General features: G+C 41.1%; 1 protein-coding gene across 2 annotated transcripts in view; it reads right to left on the reverse strand.

Moving 5' to 3' along the window:
- Positions 1–18,849, reverse strand: part of GLUD2 (glutamate dehydrogenase 2) — a 31,207-nt gene that overhangs the window by 11,678 nt on the left and 680 nt on the right. Inside the window, exons 1-5 of one of the 2 annotated variants that reach the window (XM_046942792.1) lie at positions 7,936–9,439; positions 7,527–7,607; positions 6,646–6,701; positions 5,698–5,761; positions 4,411–4,505 (exon numbers count right to left, since the gene is read on the reverse strand). In XM_046942792.1, coding sequence (XP_046798748.1) covers positions 4,411–4,505; positions 5,698–5,761; positions 6,646–6,701; positions 7,527–7,551 — 240 coding nt within the window. In that variant the 5' untranslated portion in view covers positions 7,552–7,607; positions 7,936–9,439. Of the gene's footprint in view, positions 1–4,410; positions 4,506–5,697; positions 5,762–6,645; positions 6,702–7,526; positions 7,608–7,935; positions 9,440–18,849 lie in introns of those variants that run through there. The other variant, NM_001396466.1, reaches the window with a different exon arrangement.

Raw genomic sequence — 18,849 nt, forward strand, 5'->3', positions numbered from 1 at the left:
AACTGGAACATAATATAGCGTATATACATCTGGTTTGTAAGTTGCTTTTCCTTCCTCAGCTTGTGTGAACAGCTTCTCAGATGTACTTCTGCACGTGTCAGCAAAGTTGCATAATTGGACATGTTCTGCAAATTTTCTGTTGCATTAAAGAGTATATGTTAATGTAAAACTGCAGTTAACTATAGTGACATCTTACTGCACTGTTAGCACAGCAAATCTTTAATAAATCAAAAAGCTTTGAGGGATGTTTCTCAATATCCACTCCTATTATAACCATACTTTTCATCATTACTCTTGACATTTCAGCCTTTTAAAGGGCTCGGGCATATTCTTGGACTAGTCCCAGCTAAAGCTAGTTAATCATTTATAAACAGTGTTTAGCGTTCCTTTATAACAAATTCAGCTAAGAACTACATGCCCAACACCTTCCTTTTTGAAGAATACAGGTACAATTTGATCTCTGGGGAAAATTAATGGTATGAAGATCATACAGGAAAGTAAGGTATTTTACTGCTTTCCTTCAGAAAAGCAGGATATACAACCAAGACTCTACTACTTTATACGTGCTAGACAGCCAGCCAAGGAAAAAGTAGACTATTTAAATCCAGAATGAATTTTTCAATTGAAATTCGTAGTTTGAAAAAACTTCTCCTAAACTCCACACTGCTGGGCTTTGCTCTTCTGTCACCACTGGTTCCCATGCTCCCACACCCTTGAGGCACAGTCAGACAGTGCCTTGGCACCTAATGTGAGTGAAAGAGCAGGGATGAAAGGGAATCCACAGTAATGAGTCTGCCAGGAGCCGGATGGGTTTCTCGTTTGCCAGCAGCACAGACACTGGGAGGCTCCCTCCCAATACTTGTGCCAAATACATTTGCATGCCAGTGGCCTGAGTGCAAGATGCATGGTGAGAGGAAGGAAAGGAGGAGATAAAAGTGGTGGCAAAATGGCAGGAAACAATTAGAGCCATAATGGAAGCTAGAACTATTTATTGTTTGAAAACGACAGTGAGTTTACCACAGTATTTTACAGCCCCTTTTTGAAAGCAATGGTGGACTTGACCTAAATTTATTAATTCAATTTCCTTAGATGTAGCTGCATTTCTCTTGTTAAGCTGTATGCTCCCTCTGGTGGCATATCCACTATAAACAAGACTTGTGGTGGTGGTTTGCCAGGGAACAAATTGGCGCAGTGTTCTGAAGTATTACCAAATCTTCATTCTGCTCTTTAGGCTGAAAATACGTTTTTCTTTTTGTCTTCATGCGTTCACAAAGGAGGAAGTCGTTTTTATAAAGACTCTAATTAGTCTTCCATCATACAGGAGAGTGTACTTAAAGTCCCTTCACATGTCGTATCAGACTTTGGGGACGGGAAGTACAGAAGAGTGGAAAGGATGAATTTAATTAAGAACTTTAGCCATATTCAGTTCAGTGGTCTGGAAACTTGGGATGGATTTTCTGGAACAGTTAACGTGGTAGTTAAAGACTTGCATGGTTTGGCAAGAAAACAGAGCATGAGCTGAGGGTGGATTCCAGTCATCTTAAAGCCACATATACAAACCACTGTCAATTTGGGGAGGGTGGGGGGTGGAAAATTAGCACACCTCAGGACAAAAATCAAGTCCATAGCTTTTCTTCAGCCTGGAGAAGAGAAGGCCTTCCAATAATGAAATTTTCTCTCCTACTTACAAGCTCCTCTTTTTAATGTGGGCTTTAAACTAAAAGAGGGGTGATTTAGATTTGATGTCAGAGGGGAATTTTTCACTTAGGGGGTGGTAGGGTGCTGGTACAGGTTGCCCAGAGGGGCTGTGGATGCCCCATCCCTCGAGGTGCTCAAGGCCAGGTTGGATGGGGCCCTGGGTGACCTGATCTCCAGTGCATGATTCAGTGGTCACAACCCTGCTTGCAGCACAGTGTCAGAATTAGATGATCGTTGAGGTTCTTTCCAACTCAAGCGATTCCATGATTCTTATAAGGACTTTGTACGATGGTTGTTTTTGGCTGGAATTAAAGACTTCTGCATTAGTCTCTGAACTTAGCTGATGAAGCTCAGGCACTCTGAACTTCTGCTTGTACCTTAAACCTTTTCCCTGGCACAGTAGCGTTCTCCTTGCTTCTCCAACTTTCTGACTTTATATGTTAGGTTTCAAACAGACCCCCTATCTAATTCTTTTATTTGACGTTTCCTTTTCACTTCAAGCTCTGTGAAAACATCCTGTGCAACCACTGACTAATCAAATCTGTAGATTTCTCAGATAGCTTTCACTCACCAGAGTAATCTTTCCAATCAAGTGAATACAATCCTTTGCATAGCTTCTGCCTTTTTTTTTTTTCTGAGTCATAGCTTCAGTTTTGCTCAATAGTCATTTTTGTCTCTTAGCCTGCTTCCTTCCTTCCCCTTTGGTCACTTTATTTCATATTTCTTCAGTTACCATTTTAGTTCTTGCTGTCTCAATCAGATAGGAATATCTTTCAAATAACTCTATAAACTACTTCTCATAGGTTACTTCTTGCAGCTGTGCCAGTGGTGTTGCCTTCTTTCTCTACACCTGGCCATCTTCCACAATAGCTTGCCAGTCTCACTATAGCTACTGTTTCCTCTTCCATGTAGAGGCAACTTCAGAAAATGAAGTACACTTGATTTAACCTTTCCTTTTTATTTAGATTTTAATTCACCTCTCAGAAAAATGCACCTAAATCCTCTCAGTTGTTTTTGGTCAAAAATAAGACACTGCCATTGAAGGAGAGCCTAGAAATAAAGAGCTGCTGTAGCATAATTCAAATGGTAATTCTATCCTCAGTAGTGGCTTTTTTCAGTGATATATGTATGCATAGGACTATGCAACAAGATGATGTGACTAAGTGGAAAGAACAAGAAATTCTTTTCCTTGGTCAGTGTGTAATATTCCACATCATTTAAAACTCATTTCTGTACAAAACAGTGTATGAGCTGACTACTAACAAAACCAGCTGAGTGCTGAAAGCCTTGCATGTCACTTCTAATAGAGCAATGCTGTTGCATTACAGTGGAATATGCATTTCAGTGCAATATGTTAAATGTTAAAACAGAACGCCTAGATACAGTAGTTTCCTTAAATGTTGGAATGTCAAGGTATAACTGGGGAGCAAGCTGTCACTTAGCACCTTTTAAGTCTTTCTGAAATCTTCCAGATTGTCATCATTTCTAAAGCTTTATTTAAAACATTTACATGTGAGTAACAAAAAGCAAGTAATGTTTCAGACCCTAACAGCTCTGTACACGTGCTATTTAACTTGACTAACAAGCAAGCCACAGCCTACTCCTCAATATTTTTTTTTCCCATAAGGTAACTTATGTTGTATTTCAGATCTAGAATAAAGCATGCCATCCCCTCCTCCTGCTGTTAAAAGACACACGACAACACAGGGCTAGCATTCTGCCAGGGGACTACTCTCTTGTCTTGTACAGATACACCAGAGAAAAATGTGTGTCAGGTAGCTCCAATGCCTTGCTAATGGGAGCATACAACCTGCTGTACTGAAAAACTGTTTGAAATAACTGCAGAAAGTGAAAAGAAAGCATCTTTACAATTCAAAAGGCACTTTGTTAGGCAAACATGCAGTTGCTCAGCATATTTACACCCTAATATGAAACTATGGTAAGACTCCTTAGGAAAGTATGAGCTGCTGAAATAGCAGAAAATGTCTGAAAGACAAGCAAGAAAGACTGGGTAGCATAACAGCTGGGTCTTAAATAAGTTCTCCAGATTATTTTTTTTTTGCCCTATCTGTCAGAAATAGACAATATTGATGTTGGCCTAGTAAACAGTCATAGTTTTGGTACGGTCAAAACAGGTACAAATAAAGCAACATAAAGATGAAGGTCAAATAATGTGGGTTTTTATTTTAGTGTTGTACTAATAAGTGAGAACTTATTTACGTGGTCTGGAGTGCTCAAAATCAAATGCTTCTATTTAATAATGCTTGTAAGTTCAATAGTCTGAAAGTGAAATATTTCAGAACTTCTAAGACTATACCCACTATCATTAAACCAATGCTTAGCAAATTTAGGTTTGTAATTATAGCATTAATGAAAAAGTAGGAGCAAATAGTAGAAATGGAAAAAAAAAAAGAAACAGAATGAGACCTTTAAGAACAGTACATTACTTTTGCTGAACAGTCACAATTAGTTACAAACAAGCTTAATTTAAGCCAAATACATAAAATGTTAGCCTTTAAAGCTGTTTTTCTTCAACTGTACCCTAAAAACCTTGTATCAATTAAGTTGTAACAGTTTTTTAAAATAAATTTAGATCCACATAATCAAATAAAACTATATGGTTAAGCATAATGGTAATAATTTTCCAGATGTGAATATTTTTGTGAAGACTAAGAAAGCTTTCATACTTCAAAGCCTCTGCTCAAAACTTACATAGTGTCCTATTGTACTGGCATAAGTGTCAGCGATCCAGGACATCTCCCTCTCCCCTGTGCTCATATCAGGAGCAGGCACATCAACTCCAGGACCTGTTGGCAACAGTGAAAACAGCTTTTATGGATCACACATTAATAGTTACATTCAAACATTATTCCCCCGGGAATTGAGCAGGGCTTGGCAGAGGAGAGCTGTTTTCCTGCTTAATCCTCTGTTCGTTATTCAAGGCACTGATTCTTCTGGATTCAGTTCAGTTTTCAGTGTTGTATTGTGCATTTGGACAATATTGTCAAAACCATCAACCTTTCACACAAGATGTTCAGTAAAATAAAGATCGGTCTGTCACAAATCAGAGTAAAATAACCCATCAAAAGCGTAGTTTTACTTCTTTAAGGATCGTCATTGTAACAAGAAGGGCAATATTTAGCTATGATTTCTGTATACCATGCTGATCATTTTTGTCTCAGAAATTTCTTTTTGCATCTGGCTGAGTTTAGAACTCTTATTTAAAAATTGAAGATAGGCCACTCCTAGCCATTGCACTGTAGCACATGCATTTGATTTTTATCTTTCAAGAGACATAACATCTTTCTCAGGCTTTTGAGAGAACTTTAACACATCTGTTGCAACAGAAGCAAGTTCTGGCCTTCTTCTAGGTAACTAAATTTAGCATTTACACAACCTATTTAAGATGTCTCACTCAGTGAGATCTTAAATCCAACTCTGTCTCTACAAAGTTGTTTCGTAAGCATTTGGAAGAGGCTTGTGGAAACTACATAGCAACAACCATAGGTTCTGTTAAAGTAGGCACCTATACTTCTTGCCAGTGTTTCCCCTGCAGCCTGTGGTTGCCATGGGTGAAGTCATCAACTTTCTCTGGGGTGGACCTCCCACTTCCTTCCTCTGTTTCCTCACATGTATGCCAACAGCCTCAACTGAGACTACAGTTACAGTGGAACAGCTTGATACTAGAAATTTGCATTGCAACAGGTTTGGTCACAACTTTTATAAGGTTTCTAAGAGAAATGTGAGTCATTTTGGATCCTGTGAGCTCAGCTCTTGTGGCTTTTCAAAGCAGCTCACAAAGAAAAGTTAAGATACAGTTCCTTTTTACAGTTAAATTGCAATGACTCAATTCTTGGCAGAGTTTTGCTGGAACTATTATATAAAACTTTTTTACAGATCTCAAATAGAATTATTTTCAGCATACTGTCTGGTGGCTGCTGCTAATGAACAATAAATCAGATTCCTAAATCTTAACAGTAAAAATTGTACACAACGTACCAATGAAACCTTTTTTCGCCAGCTCCATGGTAAACCTTCTTGTGATCTTTTCCAATTCATTGTCCTATAGAGAAAAAGTAGTAAACATTACAAGAAGTCATTAGTGTTCGTGACTACTTGCTAAAGCCTATGCCCAAGTATAAAGAAGACACACTTGTCTTTTTTAGAAGGATAATTCATGTACCTGTATAGTTTATTTGCCATTTCCTAACATACCCTTGGTATTCAGACAGTACAAGGAAACGTTTGACTTTCTTTCTGTACGTTCTGATCCTTGACAAGTTAGAAGTGCAGCACAGGAAGAACCACCTGTGCAGAGATTTCCATCACACAGATCTGATATCCTACGTGAGAGATTTATACCAAGTGACAGCAATAGCCAGCCTGGGGGTTACGTTACGTAATCAACGCAGTTTAATTACTTTGCACAAATCCTTACAGAGTTTTGAGCTTAGAATATCTGCTATCTACTTTAGGAATCTTTTCTATGCAAGTTGCTTTAATTAGGGAAAGAAGGCAAGCCCGCCATAAGCTTTTTATAAGCCAAGTTTGTTACCATTTACACTGGAACAATACATTAAAAGGTTTAATGAAGCATAAAACTATTTGTCAATACGAAGAGAAACACTAACTTCTCTAGAAACAATAAAATGCGGGCCTTTATTTTTTTCAAGTTGATATTGTTACCAATCAGGTTCCAAATTACTTGTAGTCTTCTGACTTAAAGAAAAAAGTAACAACTAAGTAACTGAAGGATTCAACCTTTGAAACACAGATCTGTTTTGTACCTATTGCAAGCACAAGCTAAGCTCAGCCTCTACAGAGGCAGAAGTGGCAGGAAGTCCCAAGTGGTCAGTAATACCCTTGCAGCCAGTAGGAGCTGCAGTACTGAAGCTGGCAGGCTTCAAGTACTGCAATTAACTTTTCTTAATCTGTGATTAAGCTTACTGTGTAGTTCTTGGGATTGATCTTCACACCAGCCTTTGCTCCACCAAATGGCACATCTACAGGAATGCGAAGGAAAATAATTTTATTTTCTTGACAGTAAAGGCAGAGCGCATCAATAATGTGTGAGCAAATATGTTTGGTCTTTTTTCTGATGAGAATTGAGTTTTTGCCACATTTAGGTCTTCACAAATGTAAGCTATAATCTGATCTGGGTCCTGTTAAAAACAGGAAATCTTTCAAGGGCAGTTTGGTATTTGTCTTTCAGATTCCAAAGTTCATTGTTTGAATTTTCTATGTTGCAAGGTTCTGTGCTTAACCTATTTCTACGCGGTGCTACAGCTTGTATTTTACTGCTTTATGTCAAATTTAGGAGTCTTAAGTGATGCACCTCTATGCTCAATGAGATACTGTTTACAATCAGATAATGTTCAGATTGTCTCCAACCTGCCCTACACTTTAGCAGTCACGTATGAATTGTACTTCATTATAACCTGTACAAAAAAGTTTATCACTCCTTCATCTCCACAGCTTCCCTGTGTGAATCCTTTACAGCCTCTATCTGTTCCACTAAAATTAGCAGTCTGCTAATAAGAGTTTCATACACGTTCGAGTTGAAGAAGTACTACTTTTACAGGGAAGAAGCTACCAGAATTTGGACTTAACAAATGAAAATGCAACTTCATTCAGGCTTGGGTGTCAGCAGTAACAGCAGAGGGAATATATGCAATTTGCTTTGGTCCCTATATGTTTGTTTCCTAACTTGCTAAATATTTTAATCAGATTAGTGTCTAAAACTTAATCCTTCAGATGCTTTTCTGTATATTACATCAGTGCTGATAGCAATTAAGGATAGCATCTTTGCTTGAAAAAGCATCACTTACCAACCACAGCACATTTGTATGTCATTAGAGATGCTAAGGCTTTCACTTCATCCACACTAACATCCAAACTGTAACGAATGCCTGCAGAAAACAGGAGGAAAAAAGAGAATTCACTAAACAACCACAGACACTTATAAATTGAGAAGACTAACCCCAGGCCTGTATTTATTAACTTATTGCTTTAAGTCTTCAATCCTCTGTTCTCCTACTTAGTTATTCATCCATTTTTTGAGCTCGAATTGAAGACTTCAGCAATTCTGTTAAGTAGTTTAACAGAAGTGATCAACCTCGGGAGGAAGACAAACCAGGCTGATTGAAAACCTAGACTAGAGTTCTTGAGAGGCTGGTAAGGCTCGTCAGCCTTGGATAATGAACTCCGTTCATTGTTTATACAAGATCAACTGTGTACCTGAATGCAACCTAGTACATGTTAAAATCAAGATCTTGCTAGAGTAATGCAAGCTCCTGCTGAGTTGCCACGGGTTGGCTGTAGTCCAACAAAACCATACGCAGCATCAGAGCTCCGACTACTAGGTGCTGCCAAGTAACAGAAAGCTGCAAGCCACTCCTCTAATTCAAATCTGTTCAAAACATTTTGATGGAATAACTTTCCAAGCCAGCTCATGTGTGACGAGGCCACCCACCCCACAGTGTGTGAAAGACTGCCCTCGTTTATATTTCCTGCTCTTAGTCATCCAGCAGCATGCGCCGACAAATGGTCTCAATGCAAATTCAAACCAATTGCTGTGGGCTGACAGCAGCGAGGGTGCAAAAAAGAAGAGATCACAACCTTCAAAGTTGTTCAGAACTTAGCAGGAAACAATTACACAAGGGCAGGGAGAGCTGTCACCTGCCTGACTCCTGCACATCTTCTAAAAATGGGTTGTGGCTGCCCAGTAGATTGACTGAATTTGATGTTAAAATGTGTGTATTCTGGTGGTAGTTGCATAGTGGAAAACCTTTTCCAGCCAGGATGATGGGATGCACATATGCAGAAGCCTGAAGATGAAATTTAGGACCAGCATAATGCTCAATGTCATGGGACAGCAAAAAAGAAAACAACCAACAAAAACAACCTCTAGCTATGTGTGAGCTTCTATCCAAGCTTCTCCTACATCACTAACTAGACAACAGAACTCTGGAGGATTTATTCTCTCCTCCCTCCGCTTCCCAAATCCTTGGCAGTAGGTTGTGCCAAGTTTCACGGTGGATTGTAGCAGGCACAGAGTGTCCTTCAGATGCTAGGACAAGGCATCACTAATTCCTTATTATGTAAAGAGAAGACCATGTTCAGGTCCTTAGGAGTGAAAACGGCCAGCATACATTATCCAGACTAAAGCACTGTGCCACTATGAAAGCCAGGCCTGAATGATCTGGAAACCATCCCGGTTTCAGAGGAACTAAGTGCTGCTCAAAACTGAGGGCCAAGCTCTGCTTTCTTATGCCTGTTCAATTGGGAAAAGAAAGGCCCAGTCCTTCTCAGAACAGAATTTAAATTTAGTGTGTATATGGGGGAAGGGTGGCCTCCAAAGGCAAATTAACTAGTTTTTCACTTAGGCAGATGTGAAGGTGTTACTTCTGGGCTTTCAAGAACCTCTCTCAAAGGCATGAATCCTTGAAATACGGCATCTGTTAAAGCCCACCACAACAGCCAAAGATAAAACATACATGCTTTTGCAGCAGGTCTTACTCTGATATTTCAGAGGAGCAGTTAAGCTTTTGTGGAGCCTTGAGCAAGAGCAAACCCCTCAGTGTCACTGACTGTCCTGCTTGGGGCTGGTGGTCCCTCCTGGCCCTGCAGGTGTGCTCTGGGGAAGGCTTCCCCCAGGGCACTGCTGGAGCCAGCCAAGTCTGAAGCCCCAGACCCTGCTGAGCAGGAGTGAACTCTGCCCATCCAGCCCCACCGGAACCAGGATGTTGTGCACTGATTCAGCCCACATAGTTACTCAGACTTCACCAGGTTATGTACACAAAGCTGTTCTGCCAGAATGATGCCAGTACTACTCCTGCAGGTACCCCACGTATCGTTTATTGATAATATAGAAGCAGTAGGGAGGTTAAATAGTTCAGGATAGTTGTTTTGTACAGTTTTAACGGGGAACCAAAATACGAAAGGAGAGATTAGCTCCCTCACACTTCATATGGAGGATGGAGTATGAACAGGTGAACAAAGAGTAGTTGGACTGAAGACTCATGCAGAACCTCCAGTTTCATTGCAGTACAGTTACAGGTTGCTGTAAACTTTATTGTGACGAACATTAAACTTTTATACCAAGTGAACTAGGGAAAAAGCCCCAAGGCTAATAAAGTAGCAACGTGCTTTCAGCTGAAACACCTACATGTCACCCATATACGCACATCAGAATAGGAACAGCTTTTAGATTTGAGGCTGAAATTATCCTTTTCTGGGCAACTTTACATTTTGAGCAGAATTGAGCCTTAAATAGTTGTTATTGAAATGGCTCGTTGCATGGCTTACTGTTGTGTTGTAAATGAGAGACTAGTAGAGAGACTAAATCTGCCTTGAACCAACTTCACTAGGCACTTTAGTTTGTCTGCTAAAATGTTTTATTATGATGTCAGGCATAGCTGACAGTGTGGATTTCAGGTTCCCTCTCAGGAAGTTCCTGCCCTTTCTGGCATAGGTGGATAACTTCTAAGATGTGCTAACAGTTTGTTCTGTTTCATGGCTTGGCTAGTTACTAATTTGCAGGAGCTGCCATTCTTCTGCAGCAGGCCTACCTCTCAACGGGGAAGTTTTCTGTGCTAAGCTGGTAGGACTGATGAGAACCAGGCATCTGAGAATGCTGCACATGCCTACTGCAAGGGGATGCACACAGATAAAAGACTTAATTTCTGTTCTATTTAGATGTGAGTGGAATTTAGTTTGACAACTCCCTAATTTGGCAGGAGGAGAGCACTGCCATTCATTTGTATGGCTCTTTTGGCAGTGTTGCTATGCATTCAACGGCCTGATTCTAAAAATGGACCATATACACAGATAAGGAATCGTTGTGGGTTTTTGTGGTTGTTTTTTTGTTTGTTTGCTTTTAAAGATTCTTAATACATGAGCAGTGAAAGTTACCGCTATGTAGCCTTACTGGTTTTTGAACCCTAGTACGTTCCACATAGTAAGTGTCTGGAAACTCGGGACTCACAGCAACCTAGCCAGACAACATAGTTTGAAGAAAGCCTCCAGTTACAGTATGAGTCACTGCCATGGAAAATACTTTTCATTGCAAAAACATACAGATTCTTGTTCTAGTTAAGAATTCTCCTTCCTTGCCCCACCCCAAGAAGTTCAACAGCGTGCTAAGGCTGAGTTTGTTTTTCTTTGTGCAAGGCATTCCATATGAGGAAATATTTTCATTTCAGTGTTGTTTCATTATTGGTCAGCAGAAAGGTCAGGCTTTGCATTGTCTTAGCTTTTAAAGCTCCCAGTTTCTGGCCCATATTGTGGAGATAAACACCACCTGATTACCTCTTGCACTGAGCCCAAAGCTTGTTTGGGTCAAAGTAGAATTTGCTTATGATATCAAGTTAGATTCTTAGACGTTATGTATTCATCTTCACTTTGCCAAAAAGAGGTAGTAAAGTTCTCAAAGTACAGTACTTTATGAAACAAAAGTCAAAGCAGTAATAATCAGCATGACTGCATTTTGGATGCTGTGATTATAGCAGTCAGTTAGCATTCTCATCAGCAGGTTTGTACCAACATGCATGCAACAAAGATCTTTTTATTAAAAAAAAAAAAAGGCTACACACACCCTCTTAGATTTTATGTAGTATAGATGCCAGCCTGTTCCATCACACTCAACATGTGTTATTCTGCCTTAGTAAACGTTGCATACAGAATCTGCCTTAGTAAACGTTGCATACAGAATCATCAACTATCGGAGGACGATTACTGCTCTTCTATCGTGCCTAAGAATCTGCTTAAATGTTACACCGCACACTTAGGAAAGTTGGTGTCATTGTTTCCTGATTTCTAGTGCAGCGATGACGAATGATAGTACCAGCATATGCTCTTACCACTAACGAGCCTGAGGCACTCAAAGCCAAGTCTCAAAACTAAAGCATTGCCATAGCAACCAAGCAAAACACTCAGCGAGCTGCTCCTCCTGCACTGAGTGTGTCTTGCTAATCTTAGCAAGTCTCTCAGCTTCACCACAACACGGAACAGATTTGTATCTCAGTCTAAATTATTCTTGCCTAACTGAGGCTTTTGTCCTGCGCTGACTTCAGTGTTCTCTTCTGGTAGTGATTATCTTTTGAGCTTTGAAACTTAAGTGGGTATTTTACAGGTCAGTACTCCTGTTCAGATGATGCTTTTGTTCTGCTTGCCTCCGTCTGCAAAATGCTTGCTCATCACAGCAGGCATTTCAGGACAGAGCCATCCTATACTATCTATATAGCACGCAGCTGGACAAGTTTTATGATCTTGTATAAAACTTTTGTAGGACTCACTATGGCTGTATTATTCTCCCAATCGGCAACAATGGTTTCTGCAAGTGGCTATGTGGGTTAACAGCTTGTGTGACCCCACCCAAAGGCTGACCCCATATCCAGAGATTCAGTAAGAATGCCCACGCTGTTAAAGCTATTCCACATAATCCATAAATCAACTCCAGCATTAATTGCAATGTTCTTCATCTCTAGATTATATATATCATTTTTCATTTAGAAGAAGTTTGGGAAGTAAACAAATGAGACTATGGAACGTACTAACTTCAAACTCTGCATAATCACTAAGAGTATATATATAACGCAGTAGGAACAGATCTTCCAGGCAATCTTTAGGCTCTTCCAGAAGTAGTATATTTTTCTAAGTCCAAAAAAAACCCCAAAAACCAAAAAAACAAAACAAAAACCAAAAAAACAGCAATCCTTTTAGTCTTCCCCATAAAGAAATTACTCAACCTTACTTAACCATATGAAAAGTGTGGTAAACAGTACAATGACAAATTAGTAATTATGGAAGACTAAGAAATTCCAGACAAATCTCTAACAAAGCAGGATGAGTAATTCAGTGCTGGAAAAGAAGAATATTGTTCAACAATCAGCTGCAAGAATTACTCATCCCTAAATTCAATTCATTAAGTGCCAAGGGAGGAGTATTTGGTTCTTCACGTACAGCGTTAACCAGCTACAACCTGGGACAGGGGAGATGCTTCCCACCGTTCTGATCTGCCCAGAAGTATCTCTTCAGTGAGCATTAAGGTACTGAACCAGGCAGAACACTTCAGTATACAGCTCCTTGTGTACTATTAACAAGCTATTCTATTACTTGAAATGTGTATAAACGTATATGAAAGTTCATTTCATACCGTGCAGAGAAAAGCCAAGAATACTGTATTACAACAAGCCTCCTGGGGCACTGGTAAGATATTGCATTTTTAAAGGTGAATATGGCAAATGTATAACACTGGGCAGGCAAACCTACCTGAATGTATACACATAGAATACTGCTAGGAGGTTGGATCTTACCTACAGAGCCACCTCAGCGCTACCTAAAGGATGAGGTTGTCCATCCAGCTGCACTAAGGACAATGTAGTGGTAGGTAAGCACTGACAGAGAGGCAGTGACACTGCTTCCATGCAGGCATTAATACCATCAGCATGGGTGTGAGCAAAGGGCAGAAATAACAGGCTGGCCATGGCCAGTTCAGATGCCATCGGAGCTGCTAAACAGTAAGCCAGTGCTGGCATGAAGCAGGTAAGCTCAATGTTGTGCCTAAGAGTTTAGATCCTAACGAGGTGGAGCTGATGCAATTCATGCAAATCAGATGCATAGAATACCTGCCAGGATGACCCAGAGAACATGAGGGAAACTCAGGCGAGAGGTTTCCCTTCCTCACTCCCCCACGTGTTTATCTAGCAAGCCCAATGCTGAGAGCTTTCTCTATAAATAGACAAGGAGCCAACAGTAGCAAGGGAAAACAACTATTTAAATCAAGGACAAAGCTGGCTACTGCACAAACTGTGGGAGATGACTGCATGAGAAAGCAGAGACTAGAAAGATTCAAAACCAGAAGGAGGCACAGCCTGCTACGAGAGTATGAGTGGCAAAAAGCAATGATAATGGTCCACTGAAAATTGCAACTAGTTTAGAAAAGGACAGCGAAACCATAGGCTGCACATTCCTTATCCTGTTGGTTTTTGTTGTTGTTGTTCTTCAGTTTATCTGCATATACATTACTGGACTAACTTAAAAGTTTGTTATCCTGCAGTGAGACACAGAAACCTATGAAAATAAGGCACTTGTATAAGCTTTGGCTGTAGCACTGCAAGTGTTATCAGGGTTAGGCTAATTACCATTTTTTTCGTTTAACTTTCAGATTCCTTCAAAATTAGACCTGTTTCCATGGTTGATTTCAGGTTGCTGATGGTCTGCTTATTGTTCTGTCTTTTACGTGACCCCAAGGTTCATTCCTGTACCTTATCCTCTAAGACCAATTGGGTCAAAGATATGACCTCAGAACTTTCAAGCAAGATAGCAAAGCAACCCCAGACCAACACAGTTGAAGTAAAGCCAAAGTAAAGGTGCCTTACGTTACTATCCCTTATTTCTCCCACTTAAGGGAGTAAACCTTGTCATGGCAGCCAAGCCACCAGAAGGGATTGTAGTGGTCTGTTGCAGGCAAGGCCACCAGCATCTGTGCATATTGTTTCAAACAAGGCTATGTGCACAACTGTAGCTGTGTGGTGACTGGATGCTGGAGATTAGTTTTAGCCATAGATTGCTGCAATGAGAAAACTGCAGCAAAGGTAAGACGAATAGATGTCACCTTATGCAGCATGAAGCTCATTAACATGAACTTGAGTCAAGTAAGAAGGAAAAAATGCTGACAGGCAGAAGAAAAGTAGCCAAAACCAGCAAATAGGGTAGTTCTGTAATACTGAAAAAAGTCCTTCCATGAACCAGCCAAAGCGGCACCACAGAAAATCATCAGATTCATCCCACTCTAAGTCAACTGAGCAAGTGAAATAGGTCATCTGTGTTCTAATACAGACCATAAACGTTATTTTTGAAGTAAGGTATGACAAACTTTTTTGAGACCCCTATATAAGTATAAGCCAGAATCTACCCTGGAACTAAAGAAGATTTTAAAATATCTCTGAACGGAGGAAGCAGATAAGACTCGGGGCAATTTGGGTGAGCACAAACAAAAGGTAGGCTGTTTCCCAACTCGGGTTTATTTGGTTTCATTGATAACAGGCCCGCAGTGCAGTCAGCTAACATGAAAAGGCTTTAAAAACTTTTAAAACCATTTTATAGCTGTATCCCCACAGTAAGTGCTGCCTAGCAAACGTGGAATCAGTTCCATACTACTGAGCAGGTAAGAACTCAGTAAGCTTATTCGTATTTGCACAATGGTTATTTTCACTAATCTAGTCCCTCATGCTAACCAGTCAAGTAAGACAGTTGTCAGCAGGCGCATGAAAAAGTAGCTTAACCAATTTTATACCTCCCCCAGAACCCGATAAAATTATTTACAAGGATTCGTTATTTTAAATAGTAACTCTGTGAATACTTTTTAATGGAGTCATCTGTATTCAGCCACTTTGTTTCCTGTACCCTATTTGGTTTGTTTTAGTTCTTCAGCCAGCTGTCAGTGCAATGAATACGAGCAGCTGTGGTTTCCTGTTAGTGCTGGCCACTAGCACGCAAGCCACTACATAAGCAAGGGAAAGAATAATCTGACCCACTGCATGGATCCAGCTACCGTGAGCATCAGTCCTGTCTTAGCAATGCTCAGTTTGGATCACAAGCAATTTGAGTTCCTCCATGCAAGGAAACTGCTCGTGTCCATAAACATCTGAAGGGCTGGTGGCAAGCGGATGGGGCCAGGCTCTTTCTGGTGGTGCCCAGCAACAGGTCAACAGGCAGGGGGCACAAACTAGAACAAAAGAAGTTCCACGTGAACGTGAGGAAAAACTTCTGCTGAGAGAGCCTGTGGAGTCTCCTTCTCTGGAGATACTCAGCACGTGCCTGGCTGCTTTCCTGCATAACCCACTGCTTTAGCATGGGGGTTGGACTCTGATCCCTAATGGTCCCTTCCAACCCTTACAATTCTGTGGTTCTGTAACATGTTCTCAATGGAATGAGGAGGTACTCAATTAGTTCCCAGTCCAGCAGCTCACTTGCAGAAAACAGTGTGTTTAAACCCTAGATTTGAGTATTGTGAGATCTACTGCTTAGATTTGTGACCATGTGGGAAAGGTTCCTGAAGCACAGGAGAGAAGCACGTCAAAAGGAAAAGAATTGCTACCTTCCTGAGTTGCAAAGGTTCGCAGTCCTCAGAGTCAAGAATTCTTTTATCTAAACATTAAGTGTTACAAGATGCAGAAAGAAAAGTTATTTCTATTCTCTCTCTCTCAGTGATGTGAAAAACAAATACTAAAGTATTTGTACAAATACAAACTCAGATTTCCTAAAAGTGCTTCTCTTGACCCAGAGAAGAGTTACACGCACTACTGCGCAGCGACAGTGTCTGACACAATCAAGTTGGCTTGCGTTTCTAGACCCACTTGGTGGAAGAGTGAGATAAGTAAGCTATTAAATAATTTCTTATAATACTAACTGTGTATTAGGATGTTAGAAGTAGGCCATTAAGAGCGTCATACTTGTTCAGGAACATGACAGCCAAGTTTCCACTGAGGTGCAGAAGTTTGTCTGCAGGAAAACTTAGGGCTGATCTTGAATTTGCCATTGTCCAGCCCAACCCATGTGCTCTGCCATTCCATCTCTGTACCAGGCCAGTCACCTGCTCAGGACCCTGACTTTCAAGGCAAGCTTCTTATGGCATTTGCTCTGCTGAGTTCTGCCTAATTGCAGGCAACAGAAATGACTACAGAAGGAGGTACGGAGGACCAGTAGTCAAGGAACGGCTCAGTTTCTACTGCAGGTATCACCTGCGTGCACTTTGAGTTTTAAATCTGCTTTATAAAGGTCAACTTTGCTTTAAGAAGTTCGGCACTTCCCAGATCAGGGCTGGACTACCAGGCAGGTTTCACCTAGGGGTGAAAGTGCAGACAAAAAAATTGAAGGTGACCTCAGTAACTGAAGAAAAAAGATTCTACCTGCTACAATGCTAAGCTATACACATGGATGTTCAGTAGAAATGGTAAGGTGCTGCTTCAAGTGCAGAATTATTAAAAAATAATTCAGTCTCTGTTCCCCAATTAACTGAGCTCTCTCCAGGTTTACAGCATTTAAATAATAATTTTGAAGAGTATTTGATTTGCAGTATAAAGTCTTGATTAGTTCCTGGTTAAAGCTGTGAATGAACACAAAAAGGTATGCAGAAGTCATACAATCATTCATGAAGAATTTTCGTATGGATGTGTGTCCAGAAATAAGGAGTGAAACTAGACAACAACCTTGAAAATACTAAAATCACTTATATCCTGCACCCCATACTTGAATCTTCAAGTGTTCCTCCATCATCTGTCCAAGCTGCAAACAGAATGGTATGTACCATTCTTCAAAGCTTATTAATATGCATACCATGTATTTTTTCTGTAAATGTCCCTGAAGATGCGAACCTAAATCCAATTACAGTTGATATCAATTGTATAATATCTAGGGCTCCAGGAATGCAAGGAAGATGAGAGTTTGAAGTACAGCGTTCCCTCAAAGGGAGACAAAGGGTATCGATTTGCTAGTGATTACCCAGCAGTTAACTGAAGGCTCAGTACAAATTATATGTCCTTAAAAACATAACATATGGTATGGGGAACAACTGATCAAGCTACTTTACACGAAGTGCAAAGCCAAACTTCACAAGCCTGCATCTGAGATGTTAGGAGCCGTGCAACTCCTACTGCTTGAAAGCCTTCCAGCTGCCAGCTCACCCCCTTCTTTTAAAAGGTGACCTTATGTCCCTTGCTGCTTCTTGCTGGTGCGAATCACTTACACTGTACTCTGGACTCAGAGTGCGTGGGACACTCACTGCAGCAAGTTTTTCCATTTCATACTAGGGAGTTTGAGATACATGGCACTGGCTTTTGTGTATTTCTTTCTGTTGTTTTTTTTTCCCCCTCCTGTGTAATCTACTGAGATTCTAGTTTAAAAATCACTTTTAGACAAAAGCTCACATTGTTGGCACACTCCAGAAGGCTACAGAAATAACTTTATCACCCCTTTTCCTAGCAGCTTAAGAAATGACTCTGGTTTGTACACCTTTTTAAATAGCAGGTTTCAAGCAGCCTATCTACATGTATTGTATCTCACATCCTGTTTAAATAAACTATAAATCCAGGTCTGTCATCTGATAATAAGCAAATTTCTGCGCAGCACTGGCAGGTAAAATCCATTTGCAATCACACTGCATTGAATAGAGGGTAAAGGAAATATCATTTGCAACTCCTTCCCTAACCCATGGTGGGGAATGACACAGGACATACCCTTTGGGCTGGCTATTTTCCTTAGCTGTGATTTCCAACTGCCTTGAAATTTTCAGTGCATGAGAATCGTGCCACATTATTTACTCTTTGCATCTTTTGGATCCCATTTGAGACTGCAAGAAGCACGGTTGCCCATAGCATCAAGCAGTAAATCCAGAAGCCTACCGGATTGAGAAAGCAGCCATGGACCACAGCCTACAGGGCACAGCTGTAACTTTCCACACATGCTACAGTGCTGGCTCCAAGCTCAGAGCAGACAGGCCTAAGAGAAGCTGCTGAAAATCAGGGAATTCTGCTAAGGATTTATAGAGATGCTGGTGTGGAACAGAGGGTAACAGATAGGCAAACTGACTGTTTATTCACGTGCAGAGTGTTTTGTAATTCTTCACTGAGAAAACAAACATTCCTCTGCTTCTGAGCAGCGCTGATAGCTTCCAATACGTCACGTTAGATCTTAAATAGCATCCTGTAATTTCATTTGCTCCCGAGCTGTGCTCCGTTACCCGCCTGCCGCTCTCAGGACTAACACAGGCAGTACCGAAAAGGGCTTTGTGTGAACAGCAGCAGCAAACAAGCGGCACATAAAGCAATGACAGCTCAGCAGTGCGACAGCCGCCGGTGTTTTACAGGGAGTGACAGCGAAGGCAGCCGGGCAGGCCGGTGTGCCGCGAGCAACCTGCTCAGCCACCGCCACAGGTTGCTGCGGGGCTCCGGGCAGGGCACGAGTGGGACTTTAGGAAGGGGGAGCCGTGCCAGCAGGGCAGGCTGTGCCGCAAGGACGGGGCCTGCGTGTCCCCACAGCGCAGCTGCCTGGCTGCGGGCACCTCGCAGCGCGCTCCCCGCTCTGCCGTGCAACTCGGCACCGCCGGCACGCAGCGGGGCGCACGGGGCGCTGCTCTCGGTATCAGTCCCC

Source organism: Gallus gallus, chromosome 6 (genome assembly GCF_016699485.2).
Source record: "Gallus gallus isolate bGalGal1 chromosome 6, bGalGal1.mat.broiler.GRCg7b, whole genome shotgun sequence".
In the NCBI taxonomy this organism is placed as follows: domain Eukaryota; kingdom Metazoa; phylum Chordata; class Aves; order Galliformes; family Phasianidae; genus Gallus; species Gallus gallus.